This window comes from Benincasa hispida, chromosome 2 (genome assembly GCF_027475165.1).
Source record: "Benincasa hispida cultivar pf3 chromosome 2, pf3_genome.v1.1, whole genome shotgun sequence".
In the NCBI taxonomy this organism is placed as follows: domain Eukaryota; kingdom Viridiplantae; phylum Streptophyta; class Magnoliopsida; order Cucurbitales; family Cucurbitaceae; genus Benincasa; species Benincasa hispida.
The window spans coordinates 27,530,027-27,557,911 of NC_143479.1; the positions used below are offsets into that span (position 1 = coordinate 27,530,027).

General features: G+C 32.8%; 2 protein-coding genes across 2 annotated transcripts; both read left to right on the forward strand.

The window, feature by feature from the left end:
• The first annotated feature begins 20,581 nt into the window (after positions 1-20,581).
• On the forward strand, positions 20,582-21,544 carry LOC150037779 (uncharacterized). The gene is made up of 2 exons (XM_090311025.1): positions 20,582-20,925; positions 21,178-21,544. Exons 1-2 carry the CDS (start codon positions 20,582-20,584, stop codon positions 21,542-21,544), a joined length of 711 nt encoding a protein of 236 aa, XP_090167151.1.
• A 631-nt stretch (positions 21,545-22,175) lies between these two features.
• On the forward strand, positions 22,176-24,295 carry LOC150037780 (uncharacterized). Its single transcript, XM_090311026.1, has 5 exons — positions 22,176-22,522; positions 22,965-23,177; positions 23,334-23,467; positions 23,585-23,661; positions 23,744-24,295. The coding sequence occupies exons 1-5, from the start codon at positions 22,176-22,178 to the stop codon at positions 24,293-24,295; spliced, it is 1,323 nt and encodes a 440-aa protein (XP_090167152.1).
• The last annotated feature ends 3,590 nt before the right edge of the window (positions 24,296-27,885 follow it).

The window sequence follows — 27,885 nt, forward strand, 5'->3', positions numbered from 1 at the left end:
TGATTTGTTCAAATTTTCTTACTCTATCATTATGCCACAAATTTCCACGGGTCTAAACATTTATGTGAATTGAAGATTTTTGTGGTTTTGGTCATTTTTTTTAGCAAAAGTACATGGGAACAAATTATTTGAAATTTATGATCGTGTTATGAAGATTAGGTTAGGACTTCATTTTACTAGGTTTTATTTATTGAAATGTAGATTTTTAATAAGATTATTTTTTTAGATTAAACTTACATATTTTATTTAAATTTGATATATTTATAAGTGGCCATATTAGAGAATCTGTCGCATTTTCCTTTTATATCATGACTTTTCTTTTTAATAATAATTTGCAGATTTCTATTTTGCATTTTGGTTGCAAAAATATGTTACTCCTCATTCATATTTATGCAATCTCTGTACTTCCCACTCTAATGGTTATAATTATTTTTTCTATTCATTTATACACATAAAAGATATGCAAATCATTTTTTTTTCTTAAATTTTGGATTTAGAGGGAAATTTAAAGAGTATTAATATATTATGATATACAATTTTGTAAATTTTTTAATTTAGGTTCTGAGTTTTTATAATATATGTTTGTTCATCTTCATTTGTAGTTTTTGGTATATTATTAAGTAGAAGCTTTATAGTTATTGATATGTTTTATTACTTTTTTAATTATAATTTGTGATAAGTTTATTTTCAATAATATTCATTTTGTAAAGAGAAAAAAAAAAAGAAAATTGGTTGAGATAATGGAGAAAATCACTAGGATGGAGAAAAAGTAAAAGAGAAAATAGTGATAAAAATAGTTGAGATATAGGGAGAGATTTGAGAAAAAACAATAGTGAAAAATGAATGGAGATATGATAAAAATAGAGAGCCTAAGAATTCGTGTAATTTTATTCCTAATTTTAAAAGTAGGATTATCTATTGGTCCTTCATCTTCATAATCTCATAATTTTAGAGAATTTGTTAACAAAATTAAATATTACTATTTAGCCATGAACAAAATCCATCATAATGTTTTAATGTATCTGTAAATTTGGAAATCATCTATTAGTATATTGAGTAGTTAAATAAAAATTAAATATTATTATTTAGTGATGAACAAGTTTCTATTTATTATTATTACTATTCAAAATTAAATATTAATTTATATCAACTCTCTTAATTAATCTTTTTTAGATTTTAAGTCATTGCAATTAAAATTTCTTCTGGTAAAATTTAATTTGATGGAGATTTATTTGATTATGAAAATTCAATATCGGCTTGAGAATCTTTAGCCAATAGAGTTGAAGTATTTTTTTTTCAACAGTCAACCTTGAGAATCATTAATAGATTTAATGTTATTGTTTCAACCCTAAATCTTTTTTTGATTAAATTTTTCATTTGTATCAATTGTTTTTTTAGACTCCCAACCATTCAAATTATTATTAGTTGGATTTTAATTAGATGGATATTTATTTGATTATGAAAAATCAACCATCAACTAAATTCATTAATTTATTTTCCCCATGGATTGGTAATGTTGTTGTTTCAACTCTCAATATTTACGCACTTAATTTTTATATTTCATTTTTTTCCTTTCAAATTTCAACACGATTGTTTCCATTCTTCCTCTATTTTTCATTCAATAATATAAGTTTTCTTATACTTGTTTCCCACGACATAAATTTACAAATACGTTAAATTATTTTTAGACTTTCTTAAACTAACGAATTAGAATGACCTTATAATTTTATTCACTTAGGTATTGTATTATTTAGAATTTAGAGCTCAAATGATTATCATAGAAAATAAATCAAATACAATGGAACAAAAAGACTTTGATGAGATTTTATAAAAATAAATAAATAAATAACCAACAAAGTTGTTTTCCATTTTGATATAAAAAATCTCCTTAAACAAGAAGATTTACTTAAAAAACTAGGTAAAGATTCAGTTTTTATTTGTTTTCCTCCCTTCTGGTCACTAACTACAAACAACTATAAAAGAATTACTTCATAAAATAATAATTAAGATAAATTATTATGTCATTTTTATATTAATTTTATTTTACAAAATTAATTTGTATTATATTTTAATTTTATTATACATATATTTTTATATATTTTTTTCTGTTTATATTTTTTAAATTTCATATCAACTATTTAAATTCTAAAATCAATAATAAGTATATTTATTTAAAAAAATTATTTACCTCTAAAAATTGTCTCAATAAATTTCAATAACATTAAAAATATCTCATATCCATTGTCGATTAACTTGAAAACAAGAAATATATATTTTTGTACACTATTTTAAAATTACTTTTTTTTTATCCTGTAAAATATTTACTAATTAAATTTAAACATTTACATAGTAAAAAATTTAAGCCACGTGTCTCCGACTAGTATAAACTGACCTAAAAATAGAGAATTTCATCTCGAGGGAAAGATGAAGAGTTTCCATAACCAATAGATTTTGAGATTCAACCTTATATTTATAAAATATATCCTCATTCCTTCTTTCGCTGTAATTATTTGTGCATTACTTTGTAAATGATTTGTGCACTTACGAATTTGCCTGAATATATATACTAATTTAAGAAAGAAAAATTAAAAACACACGTCACAACAATGAGACTTACATGTGTAAAGATTTCAAAACCCTAAACTTCAATTCGAATCCCAACCATTATTGATTGAATGGATTTCCATTATCTTATTCTAATGTATAAGTGGGAAGCATAATTATAAATGAACAACCTATCTTGAATTCGACATGGATATCAAGTTACTTGTAATATAAGATTGCATTCTTTCAATTTCATAAATTGTATTATTTTACGAATATATGTATTTTCAAAATTTAACCAATTTAAAAAAAGGACATGATTGTTCGACTAATCATAAATTGGTTTATAAATATGTCTCTTTTTTAGATTGATTTTTAACCTTTTTTATAAGCATTCTTGTCTCATGAAACTTCCTCCCTTTTATAGCTGTTGAAGTTTGGTTTATTTTTATTCTTAGCAATGTTGAGTTCATTTGATTTTGTGGATGATGTGCTACTTGAAGGACCCGTGAGGTCAATTGTGGAAGCGGTGATCGTTTATCAATTTTCAAAATCACATAATTAAAATAGAAAGATCATAAATATGCATTATAAACAAAATTTAAAAGCATGCTTTTTAGAGGAGGAAGAAGGGTTAGAAATTAAATACTCTTGAAGCCAAAATCTTCACAAAATCCCCTCCAATTGATCACGAACTCTCGAATTCACCTTGAATAAAAAACAACAATCCAAGATGGCCACCACCAAAAGGTAATCCTAATTTCTCTAGGAGAATTACGTTGAGAGATCAAAAATCACGTTTGTGCTCTATTGTGAAGAAGATGAGATGATGAATACGTAAAACAACCAACTCCTAGATTTTTTTACGATTCTGATTATGAGTGATTGAGACAATTAAGGGAGAGGACACTCCCTCCTTAATTAAAATTAAAATTAAAATTTAATAAATTTTTAATAAATTATTATATATATATATATATATGATACCTACATTATCATATAGTATATATTAAACTATTATATCAAATATTGCATAACCTGTAGTTTTTATTTTGTATCAAATACAATATAACCTATAGTTTGAATTCTCTCAACAATCATATTTATACTAAATTTAATTATATGAATCATATTAAAAAAATTTAATTCCTCTCAAAATAAACTTTATAGTATAATGTAACGAATACATTAAATTAATAATATCACATATAATTAATTTAAATAAATTGTATCATATATAATTAATTCCCTTAATTAATGTGAATAATTCAAATTAATTCAAAATTAATTCTCAATAATCTCAGTTGAGCTTTAGAGAGGGGACCATGGACTGAATAATTAATTAAACTTTTTTAGTTAAATTACTCACATCCATTAACTACCGATCATTTCACTAAAGATGTACAACTGCACTTTTCGCCCTACAAATATATTTTTGTATCCATTGAATAACCAATCAATAGTTCAATGACCGTTCACAAATTGCTTATAGTACGACTGAGCCAAAATTATCATTTTGCCCTTATAGTTATATCTAACTTTTAAGTACCATTGATCCCTCTAATGAACAATAAGTTATAGTCCAACTATGACCAAACCCTTCTTGGGCCAAGAGAGGGTGTGGCGCAATCAACGAAGGAGCAACTTATCTACTTACCCCGGCATTAGGAAATGAGTGAATTCCGTCTTATGTAACTGTGTTCCCAGCTTCCCAATCAGACAAATCCCCAAAATGGTAGGCATATTGAGTTGGCGATCTGGCCACTCTCACCTATGCAAATCAAAAGATCACCTTCATAGGCAGGAGTTCAGAACTCACTCAGGATTCAAGTCATGTCACTTATGGTCATCCTAGTGAAATGTAAGTTTCTATTATTAACGGCTTTATATAATGAGACTATTCATTTCATGAATCGGTCTTATACAAATTTTTTTTGTATAGAACACACCCGCTCACATATCTCTACATAAAGGATTAAGATCAGATCATTTGTAGAACTTTATAACAACTGTAACACCTACAAGGCGAGTCGTAGTCATAGTGTCACTAGGATAAGGTACCCAACCTTATCCATCTGCTACAAACCATTTAAATTATCACTTTAACATGATCTGTCTGTATGTCTCTACATACATGTTTAAGCTACAGAAGATAACCTTGGATGCTAGTTTATTGGTTTTGTGAGTTAATGCTACTAAATGTCGAATAAAATAACTCACATTTTAGTAAATAAATAAATTGTTTATAGAATACATTACAAACTACAGGATCCACGAGATTTAGAACATCAACCGTAATACTATTTTTATAAAAAAAGTAATCTGATCTATCATAGGAGACAATTACTCTTGAAACTCAAGTACTAGAGCGAGTTTGTCTTAAGGAGACAACCTAAATTTATTGGACTTAAATTCTCTCATGTAACTTATTTTTTTCTCATGTGATACTACTCATATAATAGGGATGCCTTGCTATTATTTGATATTATTCTGTTCAACACCGTGTCTTCAATTATCCAATAGATATGTACTGTGATGATTATTATTATTATTATTATAATATATGCATATTATATTTTTGACTAAACAATTTAAAAAACATAAAAAAGTTCTAGCAGTCCTCCATTGTCCAAAAGGATGGAGAAATTTGGGTAGTAAGATACTGATTCAAACATAGTCAATGATAAAAAGGAAAGAATAGCACCCATTGACAAGGCTCGTACGTGGCTTCCATTGGCTCATTTAATAAAATAACTTGACCATATCAATAATGCATCATGGAAGACTTACAACAGTAAATATATGATTTTACCCTTAGCTAGAGGGCAAGGGCTTGCGACCCCTTCAAAACTTTTAGATTTAGTAGTAAATGACTTAACGTTGTAATCTGTATTATTAGAATAAGATTTTTTTTTTTTTTTTTTTGTTTCTCTATCATATAGTTTCTTCATTCTCTTTATAAAGAATATATTTGAGTTCTAAAATTATATTAAAAACAGTTAAGTATGTATACGTGTATGGTTAAAAGTGATTTTAAAATTATTAAAATAATTTTTATAGGTTCAAAATCATTCCAAATCACATCTTTAATCACTAAAAATTAATTTAATATTTTTTCATATATTTTTAAATACGATATTTATATCATCAAAATTGATTTTGAATGATTACGAATAAGTTTGGGAGTGGTTTTGACTCTTTCCAAATCACTTCCAAACATAAGTAACCTTTCGAAAGAAATTGGGATGACCTTTGGTGAGTGGAAAAGTCAGAAATTGGGATTAAAAGTGGGAATGAGGGAAGCAAATTAAACTCCACAGAATTAGAGAAAAAAGGGTTATTGGAGAATGCCACTTTGATGTAAATGGCATTTATTGAGAGAGAATTATTGCAAAGTTCCACTTTTTTTCAACTTGTGAAGATACATTTGGGCCACCTGCCCCCTTATCTACACCCCTTAATTTATTTTAATTAACCACAAAACTTAATTTTCTAAGACAAACTTAATATTCTAAGACTTTCACCCAAAATAATTTCCTTACAACAAATATAGTTTCTTGTTAATTTCTAAGTTGCAATTTTTATAGTCTAACTATTAACCTTCTGTCTTCAATCTAATTAGACCTTTCTAAATCGAATTCAATTAATTCAATCATATTATGGTTAAGTTCATTTAATTGTATTGACCCTTGTCTCTTGTTCTAGTTTGGTTTATGACAAATCCAATTATTAAGAAAAGAGAATGAATTTTGTTATTCGTCATGAACAACTAAAGATAGATATATATAAAATAAGAATGATTAGACACCATATGATGTTTCAAAAAAAGAAAAGAAAAGAAAGGAAAAGAATGTCACCATAAGATTTTGCTCAAGTGCGTTGTTGAAATATACATTACGCATAGGGTTTAATTAAAAGGATATACTAATTTAATCTTCCATTAAATTAATTGAGAAGGGATTGGATACATATAGTATCCAAGGATAATTAGAAATTATTATCTTTCTCCTCCTTTTATTGAAGAGAATCAGAAGGTATTTATAAATACAATGAGAGAAAAATAATAAACTCTAACAATACCTTAACAAATTGCAAACACCTTGGCAAGTTGTAACAAAATAATAACTCAGTTGAAATATAACTATATCCTAATATCCCGCTCAAACAAATGTCAGGAAGACATGAGTTTGCACCGAAGAAAGAACAATCGATAAGAGGACAAGAGCTTTTGTAAAAATGTCTCTGATTACTAAGTGATAAATGTCATATTTTGCATACGTTTTGCCTTTGATTTAATAGAGCTTCATTAATCCTATACGAAATGGGTCTTAAGTGTGTCAATATAACTCTAAGAATCCTAAATCAATCAAAATAGGTTAATGCATGTCTATGAGTAGTTTTGAGTAAGATTAGGGTGTTTTAGAATGATTATGTCATTTTCAAGTTCATTTGAGATTTTCTATATTTTTTGTAGGAAAGTACTTACATGTGACTACATCAGGCAGCAATGTGAACACATTGTCCCTAGATCCAGTCAATACAGAATGCACAACTCACTGTCTGTTATTATTTTTTCGATCTACAGTTGTTCTTTGGCTTCGACTTTGACTAGGGTTCAAGGAATGTGGATTTTGGTTATCACCCAACCACTTTGCATCTATAAAAGGCAGAGGAGCCATCAATGAAGGATCCAATCCATGTCTTTGAAGAAAAACCCACAAAGTAGTCTATACTTTCTTCAAGAACAAAAAATCCTCTGAAGATTAGGATCCTTTAGGTCAGCTTTATCCATGAGATTGAGTTGTAGAATGAGATTCATCTTGAGAAAAGTTGAATCCATCCAAGAGAGCACCCTAGTTATATAGGCTTGATTCAAATATCTTTTGTACTATCTTTTTTCTAACTTTCTGCTTTCTTGGGCTTGTTTTATTTTCAGGCCCAAAGGGTAGAGGAAGTCTGATCCACTATGAAGGTAGGTGAAAGGAAAGGCTCAGATGACAACACGTGGTAAAAACCACTTTACACTGATAAGAAGCTATAAAGGAAGCATTGTGGTTAAAGGGCTTGATGGAAGACTTTGGCATCAAGCAAACAGTAGTTAAAATCTACTGTGATAACCAAAGTGCTATCCATCTTTTTGAAAACCCACAATACCACTCAAGAACAAAATACATAGATATCAAGTTTCATTTCGTAGAATAGAACAAGGAGAAATTGAGGTTCTGAAAGTCCATACCTCGAAGAACGCAACTGACATGCTTACCAAACCTGTCACGAAGCTCAAGCTAGCCCAATGTCTTGAACAAACCGGCTTCCAACTACCTGAAAAAAGGTTAAATATCATCAGATCTGGAAGGAAGAAGGCTACAAAGTTGAGATTAAGGTGGAGATTCGAAGAAAATTAATCTCAGCGACTAGTTTTTCTCTTAACAGTCTCTATAACTCATTTGTAACAGTCATACAAACCTATAAATATGTTGTACATTTAAACAACTTAGGTTGACATTTTTCATTTTTGTACAAAATATGTAAAAGAGAAAAGAACTTAGCTCTTGTATGCCTTCCATTAAAGAAATTTCTCCCTCCCATAGATGTATGCCTTCAATTAAAGAAATTTCTTCCTTCCCATGGACGTAGGCTTCATTGGCCGAACCACGTACATCACTGTGTTGAGCTCTTCTACCTCTTTCAATTTCTCCATTTGCATGCTCGATAATCTTCTTCATTCACCTGCAAATCTTGCTAAGGACAAGAAAAGGTTAGAGAGAGTTGTGAAGGAATTAGATTCGGGAGTTTGAGAGAGAGATAAAGACTTTTGCTTATCTGAAGACGTTTCCATTAGCTCACATCATTTTCTCTAGGGGTGTTCATGGGTTGGGTTGGGTTGGGTTGAAATACTTTTTAGACCCAACCCAATTGTTCGGGTTGTAAATTTTTTCAACCCATATAACCCTTGTTAAAAAATGAACCCAACCCAACCCAACCATGAAATATTTGGGTTGGGTTACTTCGAGTTAATTGGGTCATTTATTTAAAATTTTGTTCTAAAAAGAAGAAAAACATAAATATGTAAAAATCTAATTTAATTACTTTCGTATATTGAATTAAGATTAACTCAATTTCAATTTACATAGTGAAAAATTTCTTTATATAGTACAAAAAAACTACTTTTAAGAGTTGTTGAAGAATAAATTATTCAAAAAATACTGGAATCAAATAAAATTATAATCAATATATGTATAAATAATTGTGTTATAAGTAATAAAAAAATATATTTTAAAGTTAATAATAAATTCGGGTTGGTCCGGGTTGATTTGGGTTATATTAGGTGAACCCATGAACCAACTCAACCCATAAAATGTTTATTTATTTGAACCCAACCCAACCCAAATGAATTGATAAACTAACCCAAACCACATGGGTTGGGTTGGGTTGATCGATTTTTTCGGGTCATTCATTTTTTTAACACCCTTGATTTTCCCTTCTGATCAATGTAAGTGGTTTTTACCACGTGTTGTCATCTGAGTTGAAGGTCATGGCTCATCTAGAGCCTTTCCTTTTACCTTCATAGTGGATCAGACTTCCTCTACCCTTTAGGCCTGAAAATAAAACAAGGCCAACAAAATTGGTATCAGAACAAAGACACTTAAAGACTTCAGTTCTTGGAGAATCAAGATTCAAGATTCGCAGTCAAATGGCATTAGCAAGATTTGAAGTGGAGAAATTTGATGGAAAGGGTGATTTTGGCCTTTAGAAAACCAAAATCAGAGCCATTCTTGGTTAGCAGAAGGCTTACAAGGCTCTTCTTGATCCATCCTCTCTACCAAACAATGTCACAACTCGGGAGAAAGAAGACTGAGAGCTGGCAGCCTATGGTACGTTAGTCCTAACCCTAAGTTATGATGTTTTAAAGCAAGTCCTTGATCAAGAGACATCCTATAGGATTTTGAAAAAATTGAAAGACTTGTATGCTACTAAAGATCTTCCTAATAATATGTACCTTAGGGAGAGGTTCTTCACCTTTAAAATGGATTCATCAAAATAACTTTCAGACAATTTTGATAAATTCAAAAGGAATGTTGCTGAATTTAAGAATCCAGGGGAGAGAGAAAATTGGAAATGAAAATGTGGCATATGTGCCTCTAAACTCCTTACTAGAATCCTATAGGGAAATTAATAATGCATTGAAGTAGGGAAGGGATAATATAACTACTGATGCAATCATCTCTGCCCTAGAACAAGAGAACTTGAGCTATAGAAAGTTAAAAAGGAAAACCAAGTGGTGAAGGGTTATTTGTGAAGGAAAATTTCAAATCAAATCAGCAAAAGGATAGAAAACAACAGCATTTAGATGAAAATAAACCCAAACAGAAAGTTAAATGCAAATTTTGTAAAAAGAAAGGCCATTTGATTAAAGACTGTTTCATTCTCAAAAGGAAAAATCAAGAGAAAGAAAAAGAAACTAAAGGCAAGCAGCCTGAAGCTTCTGTTGTAGAAGGTTCCTTCATTTACTCTGATGCACTAGCCTCAACACTTGACAAGGCTAATCATATAAACCCCCTTGGGAAACATGATTGGGTCTTGGACTCCGGATGCACCTATCACATAACACCAATGAGACCCTAGTTTACCACCTACAAAGAAGTTGATGGAGAAATGGTTTACATGGGAAACAACCAAGGATGCAAAATTGAGGGAATTGGCTCTGTCTCTATGAAACTCAAGGATGGGACAGTGAAACTCCTCATAAATGTTAGGCATGTACCACTCCTTAAGAGGAATTTAATCTCCTTGGGAATGCTTGATGCTGTAGGGTGTGAGTATAGGGGTAAGGGTTGAACTCTTGAGGTACTAAAAGATTCCAAGGTGGTTCTTGTTGGGGAGAAGGTTAATGACTTGTTTATGGTCAAAGGAGTAGAAATGATGATAGGGCATATGTTGCCACTATCAATGATCTAACAAAAGCTGATGTATGGCACAAGAGGCTATCTCATATTAGTGTTAAAGGGTTGGAAGTGCTATCTAAATAGGGTATCCTACCCAAAGGAATTTCAGACAAATTGACCTTTTGTGAACATTGTGTTTTGGGAAAAGCACCCAGACATAGTTTTACCAAGGCATAGCATTCCATAAAAGCTATTCTTGACTACATTCACTCAGACCTATGGAGACTAGCTCTAACACCTAGCCTAAGTGGCTCAAATTATTTACTTTCTTTTATTGATGACTTCTCAAGAAAAAGTTGGGTTTTCTTTCTTAAATCAAAAGACCAAGTATTTGACAAGTTCAAGGAATGGAAACTTAGATTGAGAAGCAAACCTCTAAGGAAATTAAGTACCTAAGGACATATAATGGGCTAGCATGAAGAGTTTAACAAATTTTGTAAAGAAACATGCATTACAAGGCACAAAACAGTTAGATATATAACCCAACAAAATGGGGTGGCAGAGAGACTTAATAGAACTATTATGGAAAGGGTCAGATGCTTACTCTCAGATGCCATCCTGAGTGAAAAGTACTGGGTTGAAGCTGCAAGCTACACTGTGTACACCATAAATAGGTGCCCACATACATCCCTAAACTTCTTAACCCTTGAAGAAAAATGGTCCAAACATCCTCCTAATCTAGACAACATAAGGTTATTTGGATTGTTGGGATTGGTGTCCTAATTCTCCTGTTAGTCTCGTAGTTTGTAAATATTTTGTACACATATTTTTATTAATAAAATAAATATTATTTTATAAGCATTTACTCAAATCCAATAAACTAAGAACCGTGGTTATTTCATGTAACTTAAGCATGTATGTGGAGACATATAAGTGGATCATGCCTTAACCTAAATGGTCTGTAGTAGATGGATAAAGGAGGAATACCTTATCCTGATGACACTACGGATACGACCCGCTTTGTAGATGTTACAAATGTTGTAAAGTGCTACAAATAGTATGATCCTGACCATTCATGTGGAGACATGCGAGCGGGGGTATCCTATACAAAGAGTTTGTATAAGACCGGACCACGAGATGATTAGTCTCTTTATATATTGTCGTTGATAATTGAGACTTACATTTCACTAAAATGACCATAGGTGACATGATCTTAATCCCGAGTGAGTTGGAGACTCCTGCCTACGAGGGAGGTCCTTTGATTTGTATGGGTGAGAGTGGCCAGATTGTCAACTCAACAAGCCTACCATTTTGAGGATTCGTCTGATTTGGGATCTGAGAACTCAGCTAACAAGACAAAATTCACTTCTTCCCTGAAGCAGGGGTAAGTAGATAAATTGCTCCCTTAAGAGCTGATTCCGGGTCTTGAATATAGTTGCCACACACTCTCTTGGCTCGAGAGGACTTAGTCATAGTAGGACTATGACTTATTGTTCATTAGAAGAAGCAGTGGTACTTAAGAAGTTACATGTAACTACACGGGGCAAAAATGACGAATTGACTCAGTTGTACTTACGAGCAATTTGTGAAGGGTCATCGCACTGTTGATTGGTCACATAGACAGAGAAATATATCTGTGCGAAGAGTGCAGCTGTCGGTCTTTAGTGGAGTGACCAACAGTTAACGGATGGTGGATCTCATGATTAAAGAGTTTAATTAGTTATTCACGTACCGTTGGAACTTCAAGCTACAGGTCCATGATGTTTTGAACACCCCTGATTTTCCCTTCTGATTAGTGTAAGTGGTTTTTACTACATGTTGTCATCTGAGCTGAAGTTTGTGCCTCATCCAGAGCCTTTTCTTTCACCTACCTTCATAGTGAATCAGACTTCCTCTACCATTTGGGCTTGAAAAATAAAACAAGCCCAACATTCTTTTAGTTCTTTGTTGATTTTCTTACTTAGTATCTTAAATTTTTATATTTGCTACATTTTAACCATGAGATTTAATTTAATGAAATCTATTCATTTTCATCTACTTATGGGTTAAGTGTTTTAAGGGATTCATTCATGTGGATGCCCTAAGGATAACATAACTTAAAAAAAAAAAAAAATGCAATCGCATCACATTTCATTCATGCTTTTTTTCCTTTTTTTTTTTTTTTTTTTTTGGGTTGAATGACTGGTATATCTTGCTTGATTAAACTAGCCATTTAAGTGAGCATGCCATTGAAGTCTAAATACTAAGAAGATAATTAAGATATAAGTGAAACTCATAAAAAAATAAGCTTAGACATAGGTTGTCATGTTTCCTTTGATATAAGACACACCATAGGACTAAGAGATGGCATGAATTCATAAGTAAGATCTAATTAGCTATAGAAATACAAGACTCATTACTTAGATTTCTAAAGGCACTTATAGAACAAGACTAATTAAGAGTTGTTCTTAGATCATAATGTAGGATCTAATTGTTGGATTAGTTCTTTAAATCTTGTGGATCTCGTAGTTTTTAAATTGTGTAAACAAATTGTTTAACAAATAAAATAACTCAATTCAATTTGTACATAACTCAATCGAATAAGCCAAGATCCAAGGTTATTTTATGTAACTTAAACAATATGTGGAAGACATATAGATGGATCATTTTCAAATCATAACTTGAATGGTCTATAATATATGGATAAGGTTGGGTGCCTTATCCTGGCAACACTATGGATATGACTCACTTTGTAAATGTTACAATTGTTATGTTCAATAAAAAAAAGATTTATTACAAGCGATGTGATCCAAAGCGTTCATATGGAGACATGTGAGTGGGAGTATTCTATCCAAAGAGTTTGTATGAGACCGGACCACAAAATATTTAATCTTTCTTTATAACACCGTTTTTCTAAAGAGATTAATATTTCATATGACGATCATTTGTAGCTCGATGAATCCTGATTGAGTTATGGACTCATGTCTATAAGGACAGTCCTTTGATTTGTATGGATGAGAGTGGCTTGAGTCGCCGGCTATATAAGCCTACCATTTTGGGAACTTTTTCAAGTGGAGAACTAGGAACGTAGCTACACAAGATGGAGCTCACTCCTTCCCATCTTGAACAATGAAGTCTCACCCTCTCATTGGCTCGAGAGGAATTTAGTTCATAGTTGGACTATAAATTGATTGTTCATTAGAGGGATTAGTGGTACTTAAGGAGTAAGAGTTAATTACAGTGGTAAATTTATAATTTGACCCAGCTGTAATTACGAGCAATTCATGACGATCGATTTACAGGTAATGATTATATCAATGGATACAGAAATATATCTATGGTGCAAAGAGTGCAACTGTGGTCTTTAGTGGAGTTACCCATAGTTAATGAATGTTGATTAACAGAATTAAAGAGTTTAATTAGTTAATCTCATATTATTGAAGCTTCTAATCTGTAGGATCATTAGGTCTTCATACTAGCTCACTAAGAGTAATACAAGGATTAGCTAGTTTTGGATTGATTGGAATTGTTTAAATTAAACTAGGGAATATAATTAATTGTTTAAGATATAATTAATGTAATGTATATGAATATATTATGATAAAAAGTTTATTTTGAATAAGGTTCAAAAATTAAACTTTATAATATAAGAGAGATATATATTTAAATAAGATTCAAATATTAATTATATGAATGAAATTAAAATAGAAACTATAGGTTAAAATTAACATGAATGAGATTCATATACACCTATAGGTTTTGAGAGATATACATTTTAATTATACGATTCAAATGCATAATTAATTAAATATGTGATATTTGATTAAATTTAATTAACTAATTAATTAATTGATTAATTATATATTAAATATGATTTAATATATATTTGTATTAACTAAATAAATAATAAAAATTAACTTCTATCTACGTTAATTTCATCGTGATTGAGGAAGTTTGTTTTATTTTTTGAATTGACTTCCTTCTCTATCTATCAGACTTCTAAGATTGCATAGTGTCTGCAGTTGTGGAAAGAATATAATTTTTTTTTTTTGCTTCTTTTCATGATATCACCCTATCACATATTCTCTCTTCTCTCTGAAAAAGAACACACAGAAGAAAAATTCTCTCTATGACTTTCCCTAGAGGTCTCAACATCTCTTTGTATCCTATCCCTGAAATATAGTAAGGGTAACTCTAGTGGTTGTGTGCATTGTTCTTGTTTGTGGAAGAGTTTGTGTTGTTCCAGTTTGTGGAAGTTTTTGTGGAGAGGAAAAACTAAGAAAAGTCTACAAGGGTATGCCTTTCTTATTCCTTTGTACTTTACATTTACTGTACCTCATGCTTAATACTAGGAAATATGTATATTTATTCTATACTAGATCTTTGTATGCTTATTTCTATGTTTTTTCTTGAATTCTAAATGGATCGAAAAACAGTGACATAAGCATTTATGCGCTTTCGCATGGATTTAATCCCTTCACTAAAGATAATAATAGAGCTTAGGGGGTGAATAGGGTTGTCTACCAAGTTTCACTTTATGAAATCTCTAACTAATCTAGGTGACAAATAAATTTGAACTTTAATTCGAAAAACTAACACTTGACAAATAGTTGATGTTAATAGCTAAATCAGAATTATACAGAGAATAAATCAATCCTAACATGCAATCTAAAAGTTAGAAAATAAACTAAGTGAGATGTTGAGAGAAATGAAAACACATAAAAACTTATAGTGGTTTGACAATCTGCCTACTCTACTCTTCTTCCTTGGTATTTAACTGAGAAATGTTCACTTGCGGGTAAAAGAAAAACCGACACAACCCTCTTTTTTATCACCTAAAATAAAGAGAAACCTAGATCCTTATAAACTGGTTCAGGATCTAACTAATTTCTTTCTCCTACTGAAAGCATCGAATCCCAATGAGGAAGTGTTTTATCACTTTTGTCTTTGAATTGGGATGAGAAAATTACAGAATTGGAAAATTATCATTAGGGCTAAGCATGCTTTCTTCAATGATTGAGAAAAATACATTTTTCGAGGACCAACTCTTCGAGAACCTTCAAGAATATCCTCTGCACGAACCTCCAAGAAAGTAAATAACAGGACATCATCAAAAGGTTTTCCCGCTATGTCTCCGACAAGAAATAAGGATTGTGGAATCCTTCTTGGTTTTGGAATTTGAAGAGAGGAGAAAGAACAACCTTTTGTTTTGAGTTTTTCTACTGAGAAAATTCATTCAAGAGAGAGATATTGATAGATCTTTTGTAATGACTCGACTTAGATCTCTAAGTAGGGTCATTGCCTCATAAATGCAAAATTTAAATCAAGGAAAATTAATCATAGAATAAAAATTTGTTCAAAACAAATATGACAACTTCAAAATTATTTATAATATGAGAACTAAAACAAACAAAAGAACTATTGCTTGGGTCCCCTAAAAACATTGATGAAAAATGATAATCAAAACTTAAAATTTTCTGTCTAACATCAAGATCTAGATTAAAAATTTAAATAGTTACAAATATAAAACTGAGCAAAAGCGTTGAAAACTAGTTCCATTCGCACAACTCACGAATTTCCTCCTTTCATTCGCCAATTTATCTTTGTCCTTACTTGAAAAACATAACATAAGAGAGGATGAGTATAAAACTCTGTAAGTAACCCAACTATCGGGGTTAAATTCTGTATTTATGTCCTATAAATGCAAACATGTAGGTGTCCCACACATAATTTTTAACCACTCAGTAAGTAGTAATTTGGTTCAAGTAATCTTTTACTTTTTACAAAGAAGTGTATAACTTTGATAGAAGTTGGATGCAAATTAAAAACCTGTCTAAATTTAAGTTGGCTTGATTGTTATATATTTACAAAATACTATCTAAGTTGGTTAGGTTCAGGTAATCTTTTACTTTTTACAAAAAACTAGGAGTTGGCTTAATTGTTATATATTTATCTATCTGAAGGTTGTATGGGATATGATTCTTGAGCTAGAAGATGATGGTGGACACTCTCATTTAAGATCAACTGTTTGATTGGACATTCTGTTTTGGTAAGTTGGATTTCACATGTTTTGGTTTATATGGTGATGCTGATGAAGTTTTGGTGTTTTTGCATCTGTTACATTATCAACTATTCTTAGTTTTATTCATGTCACATAAAATTTGTCTAAATCGCATCTAGTTTATGAAAGATTTATATTCTCAAATAGAATTGCTTACCAGAATATTCTTTCGTGATATTTCCTCTATGAACTGTAATGGAGATTTTTATTTCAGTACATGTATGCTTTTATGATTTTATAGATCAGAATGTTGAAGAAAGTAATGTTAGACGCCTGTGTTTGATAGGTTGTAAGATGAGAAGGCAACCATGCATTTGTAAGGTTGGACGTATGATTGGGCGAAGTATTGGCAAGAGACGTTGCCAAGAGTTGCTCATACGTTGGGTATGCGTGAGCAAGAGTAGAAAAAGCCAAAAGTTGAGTGCAAGGCGCTGGACAGACGATCGTGTAACAAATGAGCAGAGCTACACGATGAGGCAGACGATCGTCTAGTAAGTGAATGTGCTACACGATGAGGTGATGATTGTCTAGTAAGTGAGTTGCACTACACGATGAGGTAGGCGATCGTGTAGGCGAATGCTAGACGATCGTGTAGCAATGCGGGGAGCTAAACGATGAGGTAGGCAATAATATATGGGCGGAGCTAAGCGATGCGCTAGACGATTGTGAAGATGCACATGGTGTTCAAAGGTGACGAGTGACGCGCTAGATGATAGCACTAGACGATAACATTAAGCGTTAAGCGATGTGTGGGCACTAAGCGATAGACTACACGATGGTGCTACATGATGGACGTGGGTGCTAGACGATAGTCGTGCTGCACTAAACGATGAGCAGACGTGCTACACGATAGGCGGAATACTAAGCGATGGGCATTGGCGATAGACGCAGGCGTTGGACGATGACGTTAAGCAATAGGCGGATGCATTAGACGATAAGACGTCAACGCTAAACGATGGAGGTAAACGATGGGCGTGGTAGCTAAATGATAGGCTATGCACGAGATCATTGAGAGCGAGATTGTTTACTAAACGATTAAGCTACATGATGGGCCGCTGGAGTTAAGCGATAGATGTAGGAACTAAATGACATGGTGGGGTGTGACATGTTAGGATTGTGCACGAACTGAATATCAGGTTGTATTCTAATATCTTTTTCTTGTACATAAAAAAAATTGTACTTATTGTTATTTTTTTTATTAATGCTCATACTCTACTTTTGAAATACAGGAGATGTGTGAAAGAAACCAAAATAACCATTCTAAATTGAATGTTTATCACACATGTAGTTCACAAAGTATACAACAAAGAGTTGAAAAAGAGGTAATTAGATGAAAAATTACATAAACTTCTTTTAATTCAGTCAAATTATCTAAATTTTCACTTAAATAGGTTCGAGTCACTATGAAGAACCGAGTCGAATTAGAATTTGGGAGCTAACTCACTTGAGCAATAATGGATTGGCTATGAATGAAACTACACAGGAGAAAACGATAAGTACAAAATAATGGATAGATATGATGTTATTAGTTAGAGTTTGAGTAAAGGTCATTAATTTATCATCTCTGTTGCTCTGTTCTAGAAATGATTGATTTAAAGAAGTTTCTAGCTTATCCCCTCAAAATTCTTAGACTATTGTTTGATGAGCTATAGAACATATCTTGTTCAAGCAATGTCTTATCTATAGAAAACTCATATCATTGTCCTACGATATTTAACATTGTGAAGTATGAATATTTCAAACTAGTAGTTTTCAAGTTTTCAACTTGTGGACTAAACAAAAATTATTGTTAATTTAGACTATAGTGTCATTTTAGAGTTTAAGATTAGGAATTGGATCAAACTGATGCAGTCCAAGATCTTTCTATAATATATAGGTTTAAAACTTCTCCAAGATCTTATTTGTTTTACTTCTTTCCCTTTTCTTTCAATACTTCTTAGAAAAATTGTTCTGTTACTTTATTTTTTGGTTTCAATTTTTCTTATGCTCTATTTTTTGTTTCAATTTTTCTTATGCTCTTCCACAAAATCTAACATTCCTTCCATAGATTTTCGATGCAATTTGGATAAATAAAAGGAAAGAAATGAAAATGGAATTCCTAGAATTTGGTGAATCTGAAATGAGTTTCATTCAATTTGAAATAAAGATCTAGTCCTCAGGACAAAAACCAGTCTAATTTCAACATAACCAAAGAATGTATTATTAAAAGAAGTCTCATCTTTATAGGATTGACTTTTAAACATGTCCCTAGAGCTTCCAGTGTAGAATGGTGGCCACATCCTTTATCTAACAAAGACATGTGTTTGTTTGTTGTAAACATTTGAATTTATATGTGTTAGTTTTGAATTATAATATGTGAATTTGTATTTGTAGTCGGAACTTAAATCATATGCTTAGATTTTCATACGAGTATTTGGACCGGAGAAACATGGGCGTGTTCGTGATTATGGAGTAGGTGTTACTAGTTGTTTGGATTATCGTCTACTATACGCGATCTTGAGCATCGTCTTAATGAGTCTGAACAACGACTTCAAGAATCTAAACGACAAAGAAAAGAATCTGAACAGGAAATAAAGGTTGAGGTAGAAGCACTTAGGCGTCAAATAAGCAAATTAGAAAATCGTTGATAGATTTCAAAAAATGATGGCAGAGATGTCTAAAAAATTTGTTTCTAGTTGATCAATTGTAGTTTGATGTTATAGAATTTTGATATCATTTTTGTGTATTTTTATGACATATAAGTTTACTTCGATTCATGTCATTGTCTATTTTTCTATTCTATTCTCAAAAGAAGGATATACAATTGGATAAATAAATTTTTATGAAGGTTTTAAAATTTTTGAAAATAACATGATATGTCTTTAAAAATAATGAAAACTTTCGAAAAAGACTACTTGATAATAGATAATTATTTATAAATAATTTGACCGTTATCGAATATATATAACCTTTGAAAAATAATAATTTTCGAAAGTTAATCAACCTTTGAAAAATCTATTTGGACACTTTTTAAAGATTTTTCCGGTAGTAAAACTTAGTAAAGCACCCAAAGAAAACTTATTAAATCTCACAAAAGAAACCCTTATCCACAATATCTAGGATTCCTAAAAAGGTGACGGCGTGCGGCAACGAACTCTGATAATCGACGGCAGTTGTCGATGGCAGTGAGTGATTCACAATGGCAGCGCATGACAACTGCAGTAGGCAGCAAGCAGTAGTGCACGGCGGTGTGGGTTCGGTTTTGCTGTAGACATGGGTGAGGTTTAGAGAGAGAGAGTGAACGTGAGTGGAAAAGGGGCTGCTGAGGGTTTTAAGAAAAAAGGTAAATTACCTTCTTCCTTTTCTTTAACCTAACCAATATATATAGAAATATATATAATTCAAACTTTTGTTTGGTATTCTCCTCTCTTCCTTCGTTAATTCTAAATATCTCTCAAATAAAAGTTGAAATCCTTAGAGAATTTAAACTACAAGTTTCTCCTTTTCCTTTTTAAATTTCAATTCTCTCAAAACACCAAATTTCAAATCTTCCTTGAATTTAAATTCCAAAAAACCTTTAGCCAACTAATTTAAATAAGTTATCTTATCAAATTAATTTAAATTAAATATATTTTTCAAATAACTCAATTTTGGTTCCTATTAGAAATTAGTTTATATTTTGTTATAAGTTTGTTATATAGGTAGTTAAATGGTTAGTCACTGTTGTAATTATGCCTATTTATAGAACTATTTTGGTTAATAAATGATATAGCAGATTTATTTACTTTGCTTTAATATGGTATCAGAGCAAAATTAAAACTCTTTGACTTTTCGTTTTCCCTCCAGCCACTCTTTTTCTCGTGTCTTTTCTTCTTCTCGGGCCGATCTGGCTCTCCGACCTTTCAGATGCTAACACTGATCTCGCTCGCCTCCGCCCACAGTGTCGAGCAAGAATTTTCTTGTGATTTTTTATCTTGCTCCCCGACCTTTCAGACGCTAACACTGATCTTGCTCGCCTCCGTCCACAGTGTCGAGCGAGATTTTTCTCGTGATTTTTCGTTCTTCTTCTTCATCCGAAACAACGATCATTACCAGATCTGACAACCCAACCTCATCCGAAAACTATAACTCCATGGAGAATGTTCGAGCTTCCCCATCTTCCATTCTTGAACAATATCAGAACCCTTATTTTCTTCATCCCTCAGACAACACCAGTCTTGTGCTCGTTTCCAATTTTCTTACGGAATCGAATTACGACTCGTGGAGTCAGGCGATGAAGATCGGGCTCACTATCAAGAATAAACTCGGCTTCATCAATGGTGAAATCCCTCGACCTTCCGGTGAGTTACTCAGTTCTTGGATCATATGTAATGGCATTGTCACCACGTGGATTCTTAACTCTCTTTCCAAAGAGATTTCTGCTAGCATCAACTTCTCTAATTCCGCTCAAGAAGTTTGGGCTGATCTGCAAGAACAGTACTAGCATAAAAATCGACCAAGAGTCTTCCAACTACGCTGTGAAATTTCCAACTTATCCCAAAATCAAGATTCTGTTACCACATACTATGCCAAGCTGAAAACGTTGTGGAATGAACTCATCTCCTGTCGCCCATCTTGTTCTTGTGGAAAATGCACTTGTGGTGGTGTCCAGAACCTACAGACTTACTTCCAAACAGAGTATGTTATGACTTTCCTCATGGGTTTAAACGATTCATCTGCTCCTATCAGATCTCAGTTGTTACTAATGGAACCAGAACCATCAATCAATCGGGCCTTCTCTCTAGTTGCACAGGAGATTGACCAGAAAGCTTATTCTTCATCTTTTGACAATGTGATATCTTCATCTAATGCCACCGCCTTCCTTGTGAAAAATGGTTCTTCTGCTTCCCACCAGACTGCTCCAAGCTATTCTCGCAACACCAATAAAAACAAGAAGAAGGATAGACCAATCTGCACCCACTGTAATATTCAAGGGCATATTGTTGATTGTTGTTATAAACTCCATGGATATCCACTGGGGCATAAGCTTTACAAACCTCCCGAATCAGAAAGAGCAGATCATTCTGATTCTTTATCCTCTTTAACATCTGAATAATGCCAAGGCTTATTGGCTATGCTCCAGCATCTCAACAAGTCCAAAACAGCCACCATAGCAGCAACGTCCAATAAGGCAGATTCTATCACTCCTACAGCTCATGTTGCAGGTATTTGTTCCCTTTCTGATATATCTTCTGATCAGTCGATACTTGATTCTGGTGCATCAGCTCATATCTGTCATAATAAGGTCTTATTCACTACTCTAAGACAAATTAAACCGACAACTGTTACTTTGCCTAATCAGTCTCAGCTTTTGGTTGAATTTGTTGGGGATATTCAAATCAGTACAGATATCATGCTACAGAATGTGCTATATATATCAGATTTTTGTTTCAACTTAATTTCCATAAGCTCTTTAACTTCCTATCTACCCGTCATGGTCACTTTTTTTTAGTGATTTTTGCCTCATTTAGGACAAGTACTCTTTGAAGACGATTGACAAGGCTAACAAATGGAATGGATTATACTTGTTGCAAGCATTAGTTGATAAGTCCTTACATTAATTTTCACATACTACAGAACTTGTTTGTTCTTCCACAACTACTTTCTCTGCTTTTACTTGGCATAATCGGCTTGGACATCCATCATATAAACATCTTAGTTTCCTAAAAGACATTTTACATGTAGACATGGATAGTACTTATACTAAATGCATGATTTGTCCTCTAGCAAAACAAAAACGACTGTCTTTTCAAAGCCATAATAGACTTGCTGCTCATGCTTTTGATCTTATACATTGTGACATTTGGGGCCCTTACAATGAACCTACTCATGCTGGATATCGTTATTTTTTAACACTAGTTGATGATTATTCTCAGTACACTTGGGGTTTTTTTATGAGGAACAAATGTGAAGCTCTTACTATTGTCCCTCGCTTCTTTCAGTTGATTGAAACTCAATATGGTTTTTCCATAAAAGCTTTTCGGTCGGATAATGCACCAGAACTGGCCTTTACTGATTCTTTTTGCTGCCAAAGGTGTTCTTCATCAGTTTTCTTATGTTGAACGACCTCAACAAAATTCGGTAGTAGAAAGAAAACATCAACATTTGTTAAATGTCGCACGATCTCTGTTATTTCAAGCTAGGTTACCTATCTTGTTTTGGGGAGAGTGCATATTGACCGCATCTTATTTGATCAACCGCATTCCATCTCATATCTTGTCCTGGCAAACTCCTTACTATTGTTTGACTGCTGAACATGCTGACAATACTTCACTACGAACTTTTGGTTGTCTTTGTTTTGCCTCTACTTTACCTTCTCACAGGACCAAGTTTCAACCTCGGGCCATTGCCTCTGTTTTTTTGGGATATCTTACTGGCATCAAGGGCTATCACTTATATGACATTGAGAAGAAGAAATTCTTTATTTCAAGGGATGTTGTGTTTCATGAAGACATATTCCCTTTTCATTAAATCAGTTCTCAAGTAGAGGTACTTGATCCTTTTCCTGATCTAGTTTTTCCATTACCACTTCCATTTTCAGGTGATTTATCCAGCAGTGAAGCCTCTTCATCATCTGCTTCTGCTACTCCTGGGCTTTCTGACCAGCCTACTTTACATGACGTTTCTCAACCTACTGCTCCCTTTGCACCTGTTGATGATGATGTTGTAGCCACTGAGCAGCCCCATCTGTCTTTATTTGACAATTCTTCTCACTATCGCCGCTCTACAAGGACAACTAAACCACCCTCATATCTTAGGGACTATCATTGCAACCTCCTTTTACACAATCATTCTCAGTAGACAGTTACTAAGTATCCTTTGCAAGCTGTTTTATCTTATGACAGACTGAATCCTATCTACAAGATGTTTGCCCTCAATATCTCAACCGCATATGAGCCTCAGTTTTATCACCAGGCTGTCCCTTATGAACATTGGCACCAAGCTATGCACGATGAACTTCTAGCAATGGAAACCAACCGTACTTGGTCTGTTATGCCCTTACCTCAAGGCCAACACTCTATTAGATGCAAATGGATATAAAAAATCAAGTATCGTGCATATGAGACCATTGACCACTACAAGGCACGATTAGTAGCCAAAGGATACACGCAGCAAGAAGGCCTTAACTACATTGAGACATTTTCTCCTGCTGCCAAGCTTGTTACTGTCAAAGTACTTCTTACTCTTGCAGTCTCAAAAGGTTGGTCTCTACTTCAACTAGATGTTAATAATGCTTTCTTACATGGTGATCTAGTTGAAGAATACATACATGGATCTACCCTTGGGTTACAAGCACAATGTTGTTCACAAACAGGGGGAGCATCTTGTTTGTTGCTTGCATAAATCCATATATGGCCTTAAGCAAGCATCACGCCAATGGTTTGACAAGTTCTCAAAGGCACTCCTTCACTTGGGATTTTCTCAGTCCAAGTTCGATTACTCCTTATTCACTCGAGGTTCTGCTAAATCCTTTGTTGCTTTACTTGTTTATGTTGATGACATAGTCATTATCGGTGCTTCTTTACCTGTACTACATGAGATCAAAGATCATCTGCACGAGACCTTCAAGCTCAAAGACTTAGGGTCTTTTCTATATTTCTTGGGTCTTGAAATTGCAAGATCGTCTCAAGGTATTCTTCTATCACAACGAAATTATACATTGCAGCTCTTAGAAGATCATGGTTTGTTGGCTTGCAAACCGACTCCTCTACCTCTTGATCCGGCTTTACAGCTCCAATTTGATGTTGGTACCCTTCTTCTTGATGGAACATTGTATCGGAGACTCATTGGAGACTGCTATACTTGACTATTTCTCGGCCCCACATAGATTTTGCTGTCCATAAGCTCAGTCAGTTTGTTGTTCAGCTATACTTGACTATTTCTCGGCCCGACATAGCTTTTGCTGTCCATAAGCTCAGTCAGTTTGTTGTTCAACCTAGATAGCCTCATCTTGATGCTGCCATATCCTTACTTAAGTATTTGAAAGCTTCTCTGGGCTAAGGTATTCTGCTACAACCTGTCCACACATTTCAATTAAAGGCGTATTCTGATGCTGATTGGGGATCTTGTCCTGATTCAAGGAAGTCTATAACCGGTTTCTGCATCTTCTTGGGTGATTCCATAATTAGTTGGAAGGCTAAGAAGTAGTCTACGGTATCCCGTTCTTCTGTCGAAGCTGAATACCGAGCTTTGGCTACTACTACAAGTGAATTGCTATGGGTTGAACAACTTCTTCATGAGCTTTCGTTACCTCTTATTCATCCCTTTTTAATCTATTGTGATAATGAGGCTGCTGTCCATATTGTTGAAAATCTGGTTTTTCATGAACAGACGAAGCACATTGAAATTGATTGCCATTTTGTCCGAGATCACATTGTTCGTGGCAATGTCAAACTTCTTCCCATCCGGTCTCACTTACAGCTTGCTGATATCTTCATCAAGGCTTTGCCCAACACTTTGTTTTTCTCCTTACTATCCAAGATGAGTATTCTTGATATAACCACACCATCTCGAGGGGGAGTATTAGAAATTAGTTTATATTTTGTTATAAGTTTGTTATACAGGTAGTTAAATGGTTAGTCACTATTGTAATTATGCCTATTTATAGGCCTCTTTTGGTTAATAAATGATCTAGCAGATTTATTTACTCTGCTTTAATAGTTCCAAATATTAAAATTAAAGGAAAACAAAACTTAATAACTTATAATATTCATATTAAATTCACATAAAATTTCGAGATGTTACATCTCTTCTATGTTCTTTTCTTTTGTATCAAATATAGAAAATAAAAGAAAAACTTACCTGAGAGAAATAACTCCCCCGACCCCTTGTAGGGGAGTTACCTTTCTTTTGTTTTTTTAAAAGTATTTATTTAATTATATATATATATATATATAATTAAATAAATAAAGATTAATTAATTAGTTTTGAATATTACATATTTATTCAAATATGTATTTAAATCATATAAAAATGCATATCTCTCTCTTATCCTATACTCTTAATATGAATCTAATTGACATTATTTTTGCTCTATAGTATTTATATAAATCCAATTCATATTAAATTAATATTCGAATCTTAATAAAATATTATTCTCTCATATTATATAGTTTTATTTGGAAATAATATTTATAATAAACAATATACATTATGTATCGATATACATTATACTTTATATTAATCATATCATATATGATTAATATATTTTTGTCTTAAATAAATTGAACAATTCCAAAACTACTTATTCCTTGTTTTACCCTTAGTGAGCTAGCAAGAGACCTAATTGACCTAAAGATTATAAACTTCAATGATTCGGGATTAATTAAGTAAACTCTTTAATTAAATTAATCAACATTCATTAATTGTCGATCATTCCATTAAAGACCTATAGCTGCACTCTTCGTAGTGTAGATATATTTATGTGTCCACGGATATAATCAATCATCAGTAAGTCGATCCTTCACAAATTGCTCATAATTACAGCTGGTTCAAATATCGTTTTACACCTGTAATTACTTCTTACTTCTTAAGTCCCACTAATCCTCTAATGAACAACCTGTTTATGATCATACCATAAACAAATCCCTCTTGGGCCTATGAGAAGGAGAGACTCCTTATTCAAGACCTGGAGTTAGCACTTAAGGGAGCAATTCATCTACTTTCCCTGAAGGCAAGAAGAAGTAAACTCCATCTTGTGTAACTATGTTGCCAGCTCTCTACTTGGATAAATTTCCAAAATGGTAGGTATATTGAGTCGGCTACATGAGCCACTCTCACATATACAAATCACAAATGCCCTCATAGACAGAAATCCATAACTCACTCATGATTGAGATCGAGTTACTTATAGTCATCCTATGAAATATCAATCTCTTCAATCAACGGTGTTATAAAGAGAGATTAATCATTTCGTGGTCTGATTTTATACAAACCCTTTTTATAAGATACCCTCATTCACATATCTCGACATGAATGGTTTGGATCAAATTGTTTGTAAAACTTATAACTCTTGTAACATTTACAAAATGGGTCGTATCTGTAGTGTCACCAAGATAAGGCACCCAACCTTATCCATATACTGCAGACATTTCAGGTTATTACTTAAACATGATCCACTTGTATGTCTACCACATACTGTTCAAACTACATTATATAACCTTGGATCTTAGTTTATTGGATTAAGTTAGTGCAATCGAAATATCGAATAAATACTTCTTACTTTCTTAAAAAGATAATTCGTGTTTACAAATTACAAACTATAAAACCCACGAGATTTAGGGCACTAATCCCAAAAGTCACAACCCAAGGTGTATGATAGCACCAAAAATGTGCTATCTAGCTCCACTTAATTTGAGATCGTTCTTGGATTTTACGTGTTTTTTTGGCGATTTTATAGGTTTCGAGCATTTAAGAAGTAGTATCGAGCGTTAATGATGAAATGGAGCTAAAATAGGCAAAAGCGGTGCTTAATTGCATCAACTGAAAAAGAGAATACAAAAATTACAAGTTTTTCCTCTATCTGTACGATGTTGCAATGCCCTATGGTGCCATCCTTGGCACTGTAAGATAGAAAGTCCATTTTTGTGAAAAGCACACAACACCCAATGCTGTATTAGAACACTTAGCTTTGACGCTCCAATGTCTGATGCACATTGATTTCCATCAGCACCGTAGTGCTGTACCCACTGTCGCAACGCCAGTTTGATTTTGCAAATACAAATTTAAGTCACCTAAAGTTATCTTATGCGATCCTAGTCGATTTTTCATAACTTTTCTGTTACACCCTTCCTTTGATTACCTTTTTAATCTGGAAAGAGATGTGAAGATAGCAATTGTCAACCCTCTTATGACAACTACTGTCCAACATACTCCTGAAGAACTGTGTCCTTAGCACCTATTAAACCTGATTAGCAATATTAATTCTCTAGCACTTGATACATAATATCAGCAACAACTTAAAGCATACAAATTATTATTGATCCAAATATCAACATCAAAATAATTAGCAGTTTCAATAAACCAAACTTATTTATAGATTTTGTTTAACACAACTCTACCATATTCCCATGACATGGACATAAAAACGATATTAACATAACATGATGAGCCACCTAAACTTCCACTCTCTATGGCTCAAAGAAGTGACTGACTAGCAAAACTACTAGGCCTCAGGACGTCGACCGGTACTTAGGGAGGATAACATTTTTAAAAGAGTGAGCTGGAAAGCCTAGTGACTGATTATCTTAAATAAAACATCATTTAAATCATAAATAGCATGAACATGTTTATCAAGGAAACATTTATAAAATCATAATCAGGGTTTCGAAAATAGAACTGAAAATCATAAAATACATCATGTAAAAACCTTGAAACAAAACTCATTAGCATCAATCT

Excerpts from the sequence above, each read along its gene's own strand:
- LOC150037780 (XM_090311026.1), top strand. The coding sequence starts at position 22,176 with ATGGATAGTACTTATACTAAATGCATGATTTGTCCTCTAGCAAAACAA. Across the intron at positions 22,523-22,964 it reads GATTCTTTTTGCTGCCAAAG|TTCTCAAGTAGAGGTACTTG; the intron begins GTGTTCTTCATC and ends TCATTAAATCAG. Across the intron at positions 23,178-23,333 it reads GCCACTGAGCAGCCCCATCT|ACTGAATCCTATCTACAAGA; the intron begins GTCTTTATTTGA and ends ATCTTATGACAG.
- LOC150037779 (XM_090311025.1), top strand. The coding sequence starts at position 20,582 with ATGGAGAATGTTCGAGCTTCCCCATCTTCCATTCTTGAACAATATCAG. Across the intron at positions 20,926-21,177 it reads TGGGCTGATCTGCAAGAACA|ATCTCAGTTGTTACTAATGG; the intron begins GTACTAGCATAA and ends TGCTCCTATCAG.